Source organism: Poecile atricapillus, chromosome 10, assembly GCF_030490865.1.
Source record: "Poecile atricapillus isolate bPoeAtr1 chromosome 10, bPoeAtr1.hap1, whole genome shotgun sequence".
Taxonomy (NCBI): Eukaryota; Metazoa; Chordata; class Aves; order Passeriformes; family Paridae; genus Poecile; species Poecile atricapillus.
The window spans coordinates 8,187,119-8,200,643 of record NC_081258.1 but is presented as its reverse complement, the minus strand read 5'-3'; the positions used below and the strand labels follow the sequence as shown (position 1 = coordinate 8,200,643).

General features: G+C 42.9%; 1 protein-coding gene across 1 annotated transcript; it reads right to left on the bottom strand.

Moving 5' to 3' along the window:
* Positions 1-461: 461 nt before the first annotated feature.
* Positions 462-5,436, bottom strand: LOC131582765 (histamine H3 receptor-like). Its single transcript, XM_058846234.1, has 3 exons — positions 5,211-5,436; positions 4,977-5,143; positions 462-2,758 (listed from the first exon to the last, which is right to left on the bottom strand). Exons 1-3 carry the CDS (start codon positions 5,434-5,436, stop codon positions 1,877-1,879), a joined length of 1,275 nt encoding a protein of 424 aa, XP_058702217.1. The 3' UTR covers positions 462-1,876.
* Positions 5,437-13,525: the final 8,089 nt, after the last annotated feature.

Below are 13,525 nucleotides of genomic sequence, written 5' to 3'. Positions count from 1 at the left end.
AAATGCAATCCTAGGAAACAATTGCAGAGTAGACAACAATTAGATCATTAATGTACTGATGAATAAGTCTGGCTTTGAAGGGAGGAGGAATGAATGGGGAGATAATTTAAAGGCTTTACTTCCCTAGGTTTATAATTGATGCTAATTTTAAAACCTTCATGTTGCTCTGTATCTGTTGGAACTATTCCTCATAGGAGAACTGTTAAGCTGTTTTGTTATAGCACATCCATAGCAGAATGTGGTGATGATGTTCATGTGGATATGTTGATAGTGTAGGGATATGCTCTCCTAGTTTACAGTATTTGCTAACCATGTTTGTTTAGTCCTCAGTGTCAGTCCTTGTAACTTAGGAAGTGTCTTTGAAATACCAGTTTTGCAGTTTCAACTGCAGTCACCCAAATGTTGTATACTGGTGCTTTTTCACCCTCTCCCACTTGTGAAGGGCTACACAGTTAGGACTCTTCCACAGCTTTTAATGACTTTTATTGGAAGTTTACAAACGAAATAATTTTACTCCCTGTAAACTTTAAGATCAATTGTATTACCATGCATTTTGACTGTGGCAATGGACAATTAGAGCTGTTCAGTAACTATCACTTGTCAGCAAAGGAAAACATCTGTTAAGTTATGTAGTAAATGCTGGTGATGGTGGGAAAAGCTTCTATCATTAGTGATACTCAATGTGACACCTTGTGGAACAAATGTTCTCCAAACTCAGGATCAGCTGTGTGAGCTGCTCCTGTGGCACAGGCACAATGGCAGAGAGACTCCTGGGCAGTAGCAAGGCTGTAAATTGTAACATACTTTGAGTCATGCCAGTCATGATGCATAACCTGGGAAATATCTCAACACTTCACCTGATACTTTCTTGACCACTTGATGGATGGAAAGATTCAATGGGTAGGGGAAAACAACACTTTTTTTTTTTTTTTTTTAATCTATCCAGAAGTAGTAAAGGTCTAACTGTACATGTTTTAAAAATTACTGGAAGGGAAGTTTACCTAAAGCTCTCTCATGGATCTTGTAGACTACTTACACTTACTCTGTCCTTACAGCAAGCATACAGTACTATCCTCAGCCCTGTAAGGAGTAGAGTTTTGACCTCAGGAGATTTCTGCCCATGCAGGATCCTGGCCAGGGGCAGGAAGTCACTGCTGAGGGAGAGAACTCCTAGTGAAACTCTTCCAGTGTATAAGTTACCAATTCTTGTACCTCCTATTACAAAGCTCAAAATCCTTTAATACTTCTGTTCCTGGACTTTGTTCTACTAAATATTCCACTCTCTTCTATTTCCATCATCTTTTCCACTCAAATCAGTGCTCCCTTAACTGCTACAGTTGCTCAGCTTCTCTGGTAACATCACTGTTGTGCTGCCTCCTGTCCCATGCTTTTCCTGTATTTTTATTGTTGGCCATGTCTTGTCTGGCTTGCCACTAAGTGGAGGTGGGGAAAGCATCCTAGACTTAACAACTGAGACCCTTGATGTCTTGAAGTGGGTTTGGGGTAAGATATAACAGATCCAAGATTAATGCTTTATGAAATTACAGAAATATTTACAGTTATTAAAAGAGACAGAACCTGAACTCTAATTATTAGCCATGAAAGTTATTTTTTGTTCTCAGCACTTCAAAACTAGTGCACCATTATATGGAAATACACTGTTGGTGTAATTTCTCAAAGAGCTTTGAAAAATGACCTTTCTTTTCATTGCTGGGATTTTCCCAGCTACATGGATGACTGTATTTCTACCTATTCATAAATATCTACACTTGTGCCTGCTAACTAGCATTCTATAAATATTTGCAGGTATTGCAATACTTGCTTTTTGGTGTTCCCACCAAATACAACATGTACTAATTTTCAGCCTTCCTACTTTTCACATCAGAATATCAGGATGAATTTTGGCCTTTCTTGGACAGAGGAGTTTTGTGAAGGCTTTCCTAAAGCTCATGTGACACAGTGGGTAGAGAACAGGGTTAATGGCTGAGTTCACCCACAGAAGCCAGAATGAGATCTCATAGAGGGAATAGTGCACACAGTGCCCATGGCAGGCTGCCCTGATGATCATCAGGAGCGTGTATGGAGCCCAGCACAACCCAAACACACAGACAATGACTGCTAAAGACTTTGCTACTCTTTTATCCCGAGAAAGTCTGGATTTGTTTGCCATGATGTTGGCAACATCCACTTTGCTGCTGGGGTGGCAAAGGCTTTCTGTTGCTTTGAAGAAGCCATCCCTGGGAGGCCTGGTCTTTACGTCCACCTGGAGCGGTGGAAGGTCACAACTGACATTCAGATTTGATGGCTGATTGCCAAGCTCAGCCGAGGCCTGAAGCCTTGGAGCTTTCCTTGGGGGAAGAGGGCTGCTTGCTCTCTTCTCATGTTTGTTATCTGGCTTTACAAAAAACACAGCATGTTCCCTTTTTTCCCCCTGGAAATTCATTTCACAGTCCTCTTGACCAGGTGAGAGGTTTTCATTTCGGAGCAATGTGCGTTTCCTGATGTTAAGGTAAATACTTAAGTTAAAGTACATAACTGTGATGAAAGGTGTAAAGAATTCAACAGTAGAGGCAATCATTAGGAAATACCAGTTGTAGAAGAATTCTGCATGACATTCTCCTTCAGGGAGGATGCTCTTTTGGGCAATGTGCTCCCAACAGAGAATGGCTGGCCCATAGAGGAGAAAAGCAGCAATCCATACAGTCATCATCTTCAGTACTGCATTTCTGGTCATCCCTTGCTGAGCCCTGTAGCTGACCTGTGGGACAAAAGTCACACACATTACGCGTATCCCAAACAATTCTGTGGCTGCTTTGGAGCATGGCTCTCTCGGTCACTCGTGAGGGTGGTGAGGGACTGGTTTTGGGATGAGGTTAGACCAAGCTTAGTGGTATCACAGAAAAGCTATTTTTGAAATATGCCTTCCAAGAAACCGTATCAAGGTGATTGGATAAGTTCTGAGAGCGTGTATCAGATCTTAAAAGCTCAAAAACCAATTCCTTCAAAGGAAATAACCACTGCTCTTCCTAGACTTGGTTGTCACCAGTTGCTTCATATTTAATTGCATACCTGTTTCCAGAATCGTTAAGAATGTTTATTGAACCCTTTATTTGGAATTTTTTAATAATTTGAAATACATAAAAGGATTTGAATTCACAGAACATCATGCCAGTTCTTTCCTTTCTACTTTGTAGAGTCTTTTCTTTATGTGAAAATCACACAAAAAATTTACTATACAACATCTTTTGTTTGATATACTTAATTTCATTCTTTCATGAAGTACTTGTAGACTTCCTGTTTGCAGTTAAGGTGTATAGATGGAGTGTTGTGGTCTGAAAAGTGCTTTACAGAAGAACAACTGATTTCCATTATTTAGAAAATAGAGAAGCTAAGGTGCAGAAATAATAAGTGTGTCAGTGATACTGAGTCAGTAAGCCATATCAGCAATGGAATTCATCAGAATCTTAAAGTTAAGATCATCTTCTCTGTTCTAAGTCCCTGGAATGTTTGTCCCTGATGCACTGGACAAATACTCACGTAGTGGCTTGGAATTCACCCTTCATGTCTCCATGGAGCAGCCACACAGCATTTGGAATATGAAGTCCTCAGCCTTAAATTCTGTACAGGGTTCATATTTACTGCCCCCATCTGTGAGCCTTGATCTCCACAGCCAGTGCTGTTCTGGTAGAGGAGCCACAGAGCTGAGGAAACCTGAGTGTGTCTGAATTGGGTCTGATTTTGCAGTCCTTAACAAAGCTATGAATGATTTCAGGAGCAGTCTTGGAGGAAGTTAACGTTTTCATTGAGGGAAAATAATTTGGAACTTCGGATATTCCTGTTCATATATTCTCATACTGCCCTAACCTGACAGTCATTTTCTGTACTCTTGCTTGGGGAGGGATTTTTATATGAGGGATTAATTTGAAGTCTTTTAAAGTGGATGATTATTTTCATTTATTATGACCAGTATCCATTTCTGTTTCTGAAACCATCTAGTTTATATATTTATACTATGTGCATAGTCATGAGAGATTGGTTTATGAAAGAAAAATTCATGGCTAATTCAGAACCTAGAAAATAAAGGAATTCTGAGTGTTGACTGTTTTAAGAATTAATCTGTTCATTTCTCCCTCTTCAAAAAGAAGTTGGTAAAACTGCTGACTTGATTCTGCAGCTTCTCTTTGTATTGTTTATGATTTAAATGAGCAACAAACCTAAATGAACATTTTAAGAAAATGTGGGTGGAACATAACTAAGAAATGTGTGTAGAAGTGTGAAACCTATTAACAGGTGAAGTGTGTTATCTTGACACCATACAAAATACTTTGAGGCATTGTGGTCTGGGTGAAAATTAAGTGCGAAGTCTAATATTTCTTTTTTAATAAGTGGCGTGCTGCAAACATGACTTGAGCTATTTCTGTGGCCATTACATGGACATGGTATTTGCATCCTGTGCAAGATTTATTAATAGAAATAATATATAATATATATTATATATACTTATTAATATAATTTGTAGTCTGCCACTTTTGACCCATACACAGCCGTGCCCATCCAAGTCCCCTGACAATTTGATAGCCTCTGCACGGAGGGCTCTGCCTGGTGCCGCAGCGGGGGCATGGCCGTGTCCTGGGGGAGCAGCTCGGTTCAGCTGCCTAGCACTTTCAAAGCTTATTCAACATGCAGCTGGGGGGGAAATAAGTACACCTTGTTCCCTCTGCAGATACAGCCTGCGCCTGTTTCTGAAGCAGAGTACTTCTTCCACTGTAAAAGTGAGAAGGAAATGCATTTTCTGGCAAAGCCGATCCCTCCCAGAACTATTTCCAGGACTTGTAGGGAGCTGCCTCGATCTCCCCTGTCTGGTGTGCTGTCCGAGAGAGGCTGAAAGGCGCCGAAAGCCGGGTGCCCTAAGCCGACCCCCCTGCCTGGAAGGGCAAGCCCGGAGCCCCCGCTGGCACCCCCTGCCCAGCCCTTACCGCTCTGGTGACACAGAGGAACCTGTCGAAGCTGATCAGGACGATGTTGAAGACGGAGGCGGTGCACACCAGGTAGTCCACTACCAGCCACAGCTTACACAAGCCCCTGCCGAGCCTCCACTCGCCCGTCAGCACGTAGGGGATGTAGAGGGGGATGCAGAAGCCGCCTGCGGACAGAGTTCGGCGGTGACACGGGCGGAGCCAGCCCCCGCCCCGCGGCGCCCCGGTACTCACCCACCAGCAGGTCGGCGACCGCCAGGTTCAGGAAGAAGAAGTTTCCCTGCGTGCGGAGACTCCGATCCACCACGAACGCCAGAACGACCAGAGCATTGCCCAGCACCGTGACCAGCACCAGCAGCCCCATGAGCGCGGCCAGCAGCGCGGCGGTGCCGGCGGGGAAGGGCCCGCCCGCCGCACAGGCGCTGCCGGACAGCTTGAGGCACGGCCCGTCCCGGCCCATGGTACCGGGAGAGCCCGCGGCGCTGCCCGGGGCCGGAGCTCGGCTGCGGCACCGCCCCGCCCCGCTCAGCCCCTCCGGGCGGGGCGAGGGGCCGGGCGGTGCAGCCCAGCCCTGCCCAGCCCAGCCCAGCCCTGCCCTGTCCTGTCCTGTCCTGCACTGTCCAGCCCTGTCCTGTCCTGTCCTGTCCTGCACTGTCCTCCCCAGCCCAGCACCCACTGCTGCGGACGGCGCCGGTTCGGCAAAACTTGCTGGAGTCCGGCGGTCGCACAGGGGAGAGGGGACTGCAGCACCAAACTTGAGCCCGCGGCTGCAGCCGAGGCTCTGGGGCTGGGCAGGAGCGCCCTGTGCCCGCTGCCCGCCCGGCAGGGACGCTCTCGGTCTGTCCCGGTCTCTCCCGGCCCGTTCGCAGCCGCTGCCGGGGCAGGCTCGGCTCCCTGCCCGGTTCCCTACACCGCACCTCAGCTCGTCCCCGTGGCCTCGGGGCTCTCCCATGGTCTCTGCTCCCTGCCAGGCCGGGCGGGCTGCGCCCTCTCGCCCTCAGGGGATCCAGCCTCTGCCGAGCTCTGCCTCTGCCCTTCCCTGCAGGACAGCGCTAACAGGGGCTCACTGCCCTGCCTGGCTACTCCTTTCAACAAAATTTGAAGGAACGAGGTATTTCTAAGACATCTCTTTTCAAAACTGGCAGTGGCCTTGGACAGTGTTTAAAGTGCAGTGATGTCAGGGAGCCAGTTTTACCACAGAAGGCAGCTCTGTTCCAATAAACCAGACCCAGGAGGAGGAGGGGGACACAGTGACCCCTGAAAGAGCTGCTCAGGCTGGTGTTTTGAAGGGTAATTCAGAAGAGGAAATGCAGCTTTATCTCTGTTCTCCTGATTTGACCCACTGGATCTTCATCTACCTTGAAATATGTGACCATTGAGGGATGGGCTTTGCCTCCCTTTCCATGAGAGTTCCATGGAGGCTGACAACACTTTGGGATTTGCTGCCTTAGGTAGGGCCCCATTATCACTAAAAGACAACAGAACTTGCTCAAAACCAATGCATAATCTTCCCTTAATTCAGCCAGTGTTTCACATGTGGTAAACTCCTTTTGTATAAAAGATTTGCATAAATTTGAAAATAAATGCATAAATTTGAAATCAGTTTAAAAGCAATCACAGCAGCTTCCTAAAGAGAACTATTCCAATGGGCATCAGGTAAAGACAACAAGAGCAGCTGAATAACTTCTCTATTATTGTCTGGGATGGAGCATGTGTTCTCAGGGTAACAGCAGACTGGCCTTTTCCTCAGGGGGAAAGATCAAGCCTTTGTCAATGCTAGAAGTACAAATTCCAGGCCAGTTAATCCCTGTAAATCAGGAGCTCCACTGAGGATAGTTTGCAATTTAAACTGCTTATGATACACCCATTCCAGAGACAGAAACAGCATCTGCATATCTAATATGTGTGAGGGAAATACTCTTTTTACATGTCCCCATATCAGTATCTCCCCAAAGCAAGTAAGTAAAGCCATGTAAAACATAAGTGAAAGGAACAATAGAGCTTGTTACCACAGTGATTATTATTATTATCCTCTGGTTTGGGGACTCATTTGCTCTACCCTTTGAGCCCCATTGGCAGTTTTCCATTCACTTCAATTTGGACAAGATCAAGCTTGTGATATTTACTGCTCTCTGATTGTGTTGTGGTGTATAAAAGATAAAGAGTTGGCCAAGAGACTCAAAAGAGAAAAAATAAATATCTCAAGCACCAGGAAAACATGGGAGAATTTATTCTTTCTTGAATAATTGCTATATCTTTTAACTCCTCTATTGCAAAGTAATTTTACAGCAGCTCAATGAGTTTGCAGCATTGTGTTCTTTATGTGAAGTGTCTTTTGTATTGTTTTACCTCCTGGCAGATTTTGAGACTCTCAGTAAGCCCCATAATTACCTTTACTGCCTTTTAATGCTCCTTGCTGCTTTGACAAGAGTTGATGTCTTAAAAAACTCTGTTCCTAAAAAATATGAACTATCCATCCATAACTCCTCATTTTGGAGACTTATTGTTGAAGACTGTGCTAATGTTATCCAGAGACCTTGGAGACAGCAGATACAAGGGTGCATTAGCTGGGCAGCACTCTCAGAACAGCAGGTCTTAAAACCCAGACTTCAAGCATTTTCTTTTGTCCTGAAAAAGGATTCTTTTCATGTTCTGTGAGTTACTGTCTTTTTCTAAAAGCATATTTTGTTCTTTATCTTTCTCTAATCCTCAGAGCAAGAAACATAAATTATTATAGTAAAGAGGAATGCCAATAGCCCAAGAAAATGAAAGATGTAGTGTGGTTTTCCAAGGCATATCAATACCCGTGTGCTCTGAAATTTCAACTTTTTTTTCCCCTGTGATTTCCTGGTAATTATTTTCACTTCCAAAGACATCCTTCAGTAATTTCTGAGAGCAGTCTGAATCATGCCATTTCCTATGACTCGAGTATATGTGGGTGAAAATATCCAGAGCAATGACAGAAAAACAGAATGACTTTCCCACACTGCAGACAGATATCACTTTTCTCAGAACAGGCCAAAATCAGCTTCCAAAAAGACTTGGGAAACCACATGGAGGAGGGGTACACTTCAGCTGTAGAGCCTGTTGAGCCAGAGGGTGCTGAAGATCTCAGCTGGTATCTTTCTACAGTTAAGTAAGGTAATAAATATATTTACATTGAGTCTTTGCCTGAATCTGAACCTAAAGCTAAATCATTGTGCTTTTTCCAAATAGCACAGTGTACATAATGTTCTTCTTATTGTTCTTTACAGAGATACTTTTAGTCCTAAGATTTCACATGCAGGGCAGTTTTCTCGGTGTGCCACAAGCTCTCTGGTACCAAACCCTTACTGAAGATAAAGGGAAATTGTTGCACCCTTCAAGAGTGGGATGCCATAGCTGTAACCTTCATTTATTTAAAAGAAACTATGCATTAGTAGTTTTGCAAATCTTGACAAAATATTTACTTGTTAATAGCCCCATATTATATTTAAAGGCTGTTGTCAATGATCCTCTTGCTATGAGTGATTGGTATTTGGCCAGGAAAAGAGGAATGATTTTAAATTCTCTCTAAAAAACTGCCTATAAGGCTTTATCAACTGGGAAATCAAATATTGCTGTCGGAGCTGATCCTAGTTAAATGCATGGGGAAAACTAGATTCTGCCATGAGCATTTCCTATTAGCCTTATACCCTTTGCCAGCCAGGGTTTTGCTTGCCTACTGATTCCCTTCATTTTTTTTAATGTTTTGTAGAAGTCTTCCTGCATATGATGCAGTTCACATTTTCTTCTTGTTCCCACACATGCAGAGAAAAGTCAGCTGTTTGATCAGTGCCAGTGGAAGGGCATCTGCTTCAGAGTACACAGTGTTACCACCATTTACTGAGGAGGCATTTTCTTTTCTTCAGTAAGGAAACACCCACTAGCCCTTAGTCCAGAGAGGGATGGGGCTTTGGCATCTTGGGTGTAGGTGTCAGTAGCAGCAGCTGTGGTTATCCCCGCCTGCTTTTTAGGAACTTGGAAGGGAATGGCTCTGGCAGAAGGAAAGCAAACTGTAATTTCTTGATGAGAGGCATCACTGCCTGCTCAGACATCAAGAAACTGTTTTCCATCCTCTTCTAGTGTGACTTGCTGCTCAGTGAAGCCCTGCTGTGCTCACATGTGACAGAGGCAGAACCAGGGAGGTGAGAGGGGCCAGGCTGGGGTGAGTGGGCTGCTCTGTGCTGTGCAGTTCAGGGGAGGCCATGGTTGTCATGTCCCACTCTGTGGGAATTCATCCAAACATCCTGAGCCTGAGATCTCCCCGATGTCTGGCTTTATAGTTTTAATAACAATTCGTCAAGAAGAAAGACTTGTGACTTTGATGAATACAGATGAGAGATTTGAAAAATTATTTAACTAATGGACTTGGGTAATTAGGCTGCAATAAATAGAAAGTCATCCCATAGGCAATTGCCTTAAGGTTACACCAGAATTTTATTAGCACTGAGAAGCATGGTAACAAAATACAGGTATACAAGTAGTTTTATTTCCTTTTGCTCCTTCTGGATTCCTTCAGCAGTTTCACCTGTTATTCCTGTTACCCTGTGTTACCAGTTCAGCAGTCTGGAATGTCTGGCATTGGTGTGCTTCACATCCTGGATACTTCATGCATCAATATTTCACTTAGGCAACTTAATTTATATTGCCAGCATCAAAGGATATCATCCCCATTTTGTCTCTTGGCTGAAAATACATTAAAGAAGAGAAAATGTTCTCTGGTTACAGTCAGTGAGGGTTGGAAAGACTTCCAAAAGCATCTCTTAACATTGTATTGGTGATGAAAGAATTGCAAAAATCAGAGTACCCAGACTGTGGCTTATTTCACATTTTTAGTTCCTTCTTCCTTAATCCTTGGAAAAATTCCTTTTCCCCCTGGCTCATCACCTCTTTCATTTGCACTGATAATGTCCAGATACATAATCCTGCTAATCTGGCAGTTCTAGCCAGAGTGATACTCAAGTTCTAGGCAAACCGTGTTTCTGGCATTTGAGTGTATTTGCACAGCACCTTCTTTTCCACCAGTAGATGGCATTCCCCAGGAATAAGCTGGAGGCATGGCTGCTTTCTGTAGCTCCTGCTGTTCCAGCATTCCTGAGGAATAAACTGGAGGCACATCTGCTCTCTGTATCTCCCCTGGCCCCAGCCAGGAAGGTATTTCCATTGCAAGCTGATAAAAAGCACAGACTCACAATATTCTCCCCAGCATCTCTAAGCATGCGTTTTATCTGTATCAGAAGTCACTGGGCACAGTGGATACTGAAAGTTCATGTAAATTCTGACCATAAATTTATCCACTGAGGGTAATTACACACAAATCTGCAATTTCATTCTCAAGAATTCTCTGTGCTGCAAATCCTTGGAGACTAGGAGGGTGTTCTGGGGAAGTTTCCTTATGATTGCTTTGTTTTCATGCTCTTTTCTCAGCAAACCTTTCTGTGGGAGACAGGATTTATGTCACTGGGCCTAATCTGGTTTAGATGTTCTTATATTAGCCCTTAGTTTTCAAAATCTCAGCCTTGATCATAACCAGAGCAAGATGATGAATTCTTGCATCAAAGGGAAACATAATTAGGGCTTTGCTGTTGAGACCAGCCTGTATCTAGCAGGACAATGCAAGATTAAATAATGAACATCAACTCTGAAAACTCTCATTCATAAGGTAGTAAACTGAGATACCTGGTATGTTGGAGGAAAGGATATCAGAAACATTTTATAAAATTCAAAAGAGAATATCAGAATTAGCCATTTGTGTTGGAAGGCAGTGCACAGACCTGGCCTGATGTCAGATCATTCAAAGCTGAAAAGACAACGTGTTTGAGTTACATGGGTGAAATTTGGTTATATTGCAACATGTCTGAGGCTCATGTTTCCTTCTGTGATGTGGCAGAGGTAGAACCATTTAGCCCTCTCCTCATTCATGTGTTCAGGATGGAAGCTGAAAGACTGAAGAGAAAACTGAGCTTGAGTTCCCCAAATCTCTAGAGGTGCTGCAGTGACAGATATTGCAGGGAGAGTGAGGGAAGAGGGAATTGAAGCCTGGTTATTTGGACACCTGCTTTGGTTTTTGATTAATAACCCCTGGCTTTCTTCTTATTTCCCAGGAGAATGCTCTAATTGTAGAATTCCAGAATATACACAGCTCCTTGCAAAAGGAGATTTTGCCATCTAAAATTGAGAAAAGAAGTAATTAAAATCTGTTTCATTGTGAGTTTCCTTTTGGCTAGCTTTTTTGGCTTCCCTCTCAGTGTGCTGAATATTTGTGGACCTTTTATTAAAGTGCCACACACACATGAATCACCTCACTCTGGGTAGTGGTGGGAATATCACATGGGGAGAGGAGCATCTGAGAGGCATCAGAGAGCATAGGAGGTGTTAAAACAAATGTAGTTGTACAGGTTTCTGGGTATAAGCAGTCTTTTTTTGAGGGGTTAAAATACAATTTTATGAAAGGGTTCTATTTAACAGAGCTGCAGAGCTGGTATCTATGGAAACTTAAAAAAACACTCCGGAGAGAGAGTTGAGGAATGGCAGGATAATTAGCATTAAATACCTCTTAACGACAAACATTCAAGTTGACGTGTCTCAAGAAGACTTGCAAACTTTGAAAGAAATGCTTGATCAGAAGGATACTCTTCCACTGCCAGAGTAGCACAGAAATCTGTAATTTATCAGACCACAAAGGATTCTCTGAAGCCACTGGCTGGCTTCGTAGGAGGATGTCATTTAGGGAGGAGATAAAGATCACGTCAGGTGAAGCCTGGAAAACTCAGCTCATGAAATGTGTAATATATGAAGGCTCAGCTCACAGTGTGCTGTGAACCAGAGACTGGCACAGGGTGACAATTAAAGAATGAGCTGTCAGATCATGAAGACTTCATTAACAGATGGTAACCGACAGCAGAATAATGGGGGACTTTAATGGGTAATAACATTTCTGCTAGGTGCATCTGTAATGATAAAAATGCCCTTTTCTTGCTAATACCAGGACCTGGTAATTATTGTTAGGGGGATTTTCTTGCCCTCAGATTTGCACTGTATTTTATAGTCATTGAACCAGTCTTCAGTGCCAGTTTAGGGATGGGAATTCCATCCTCTTTTTTCTTCCTTCAGCTGTTAATATTAACATTTTGATTTAACATGTGATTTCATTTATTCTTCCTTTCACACTCCAAGTGACCTCATCCTGTTTATGAAAAAAAAGAATGTTTTCTCCCTAAGCCTTTCACAGAAGTTTTAACCTTTCAGTCAAGAAATTAATGGATTTCAATGTGTGTGTATTATGTGTCTGACTCATAAAAAAACAGCTTCTGACATTACTCTGAATTTTTGTAGCTTTCAAATCATCACCACAACATGTGTATGCTGTCTATGAGAGCCAAAACCAGATTCCAGTGGAATATTTGTTTGGTCCTGACCATGAAATATTTAAGAGATGGTCAGAAGAAGAAAGTGATCTGGCAGTTATAGAAATCAATGAGACTCTTCTGCATTTTTTCCACACAGCTTCACATCCCAGTCTAAATTTTCAGTGAGTGACATGTCTTTTCATTTGTTGCTCTGCAGGGGTACTGGTGTAAATGACCAGATTCTGCTGTGTTTATAGAGTAGGTGCCTCCCAGGGTTAATCAAGACATCAGCGTTTGGGGTCTGTGCTTCCCAAAGACTGTCCAGAGTGACCTTGGCTTTGAACACTGGAACCTGAATTAGAGCCTGAAATTACTCACCCATCCATGTGTCTGACGGGACACAGTGTACACTCATCAAATTAATTTTTATTCATCTTGCTTGTAAGAAAGATGATCAAAAATCTGCTGTATTAATATTTGTTATATTAATTATTATAACTCATCATCCTTTGATGATAAGTTCAGTTTTATTATTTGTACAAAGAAAGTAATTGAAATGGAATGGAAACACAGGTGCAGTGCTTCTAGCTGTGTGGTGAACTTGTCATCTCATCATAGAGATTAATGAGCTTTCTTCCTCCAGATCAGCCTTCAGATTTCCTCTGATGCAGCAATAGCTTTATTTATTCCACGGACAGGGTGAAGAATTTCTGTGAAAATTTCAAGGTGAAAAGGGTATAACATTTCTCAGATACTCAAAGGTGTTAGTCCCTACACTCATCATGGCTGATCCATGCTGGTTTTTCTGAGAGGTGACACTATGGTAAATGAGAAATGATATTACAATTGCTAATGATAGATATTATTGGCATTTTTCTCTTCATCACCTGTGTAGGTTTTCAAGGGCACCTTACAGTTAGAATCAAGCTCTGATGCATCTGTTCAGGCTGTGACCACCCTTTTGAGTCCAGCCTTAATGGGAACATTAAGCAATAAGAGGTTATTGGCTAAGGAGGATCTACTCCATAAAAAAAACCCCAAAAAACTCCCATTGCCTTTCTATGAAATACATCAACATCTGTAAAAGTTTCCTGTGTGTCTCTTCTGCACCTTTGGATTTTTTAGGTTTTGTTGTTTTTTTCCCTCCTAGGATTCCCTTCTTTAGTCATTAGTCATTTA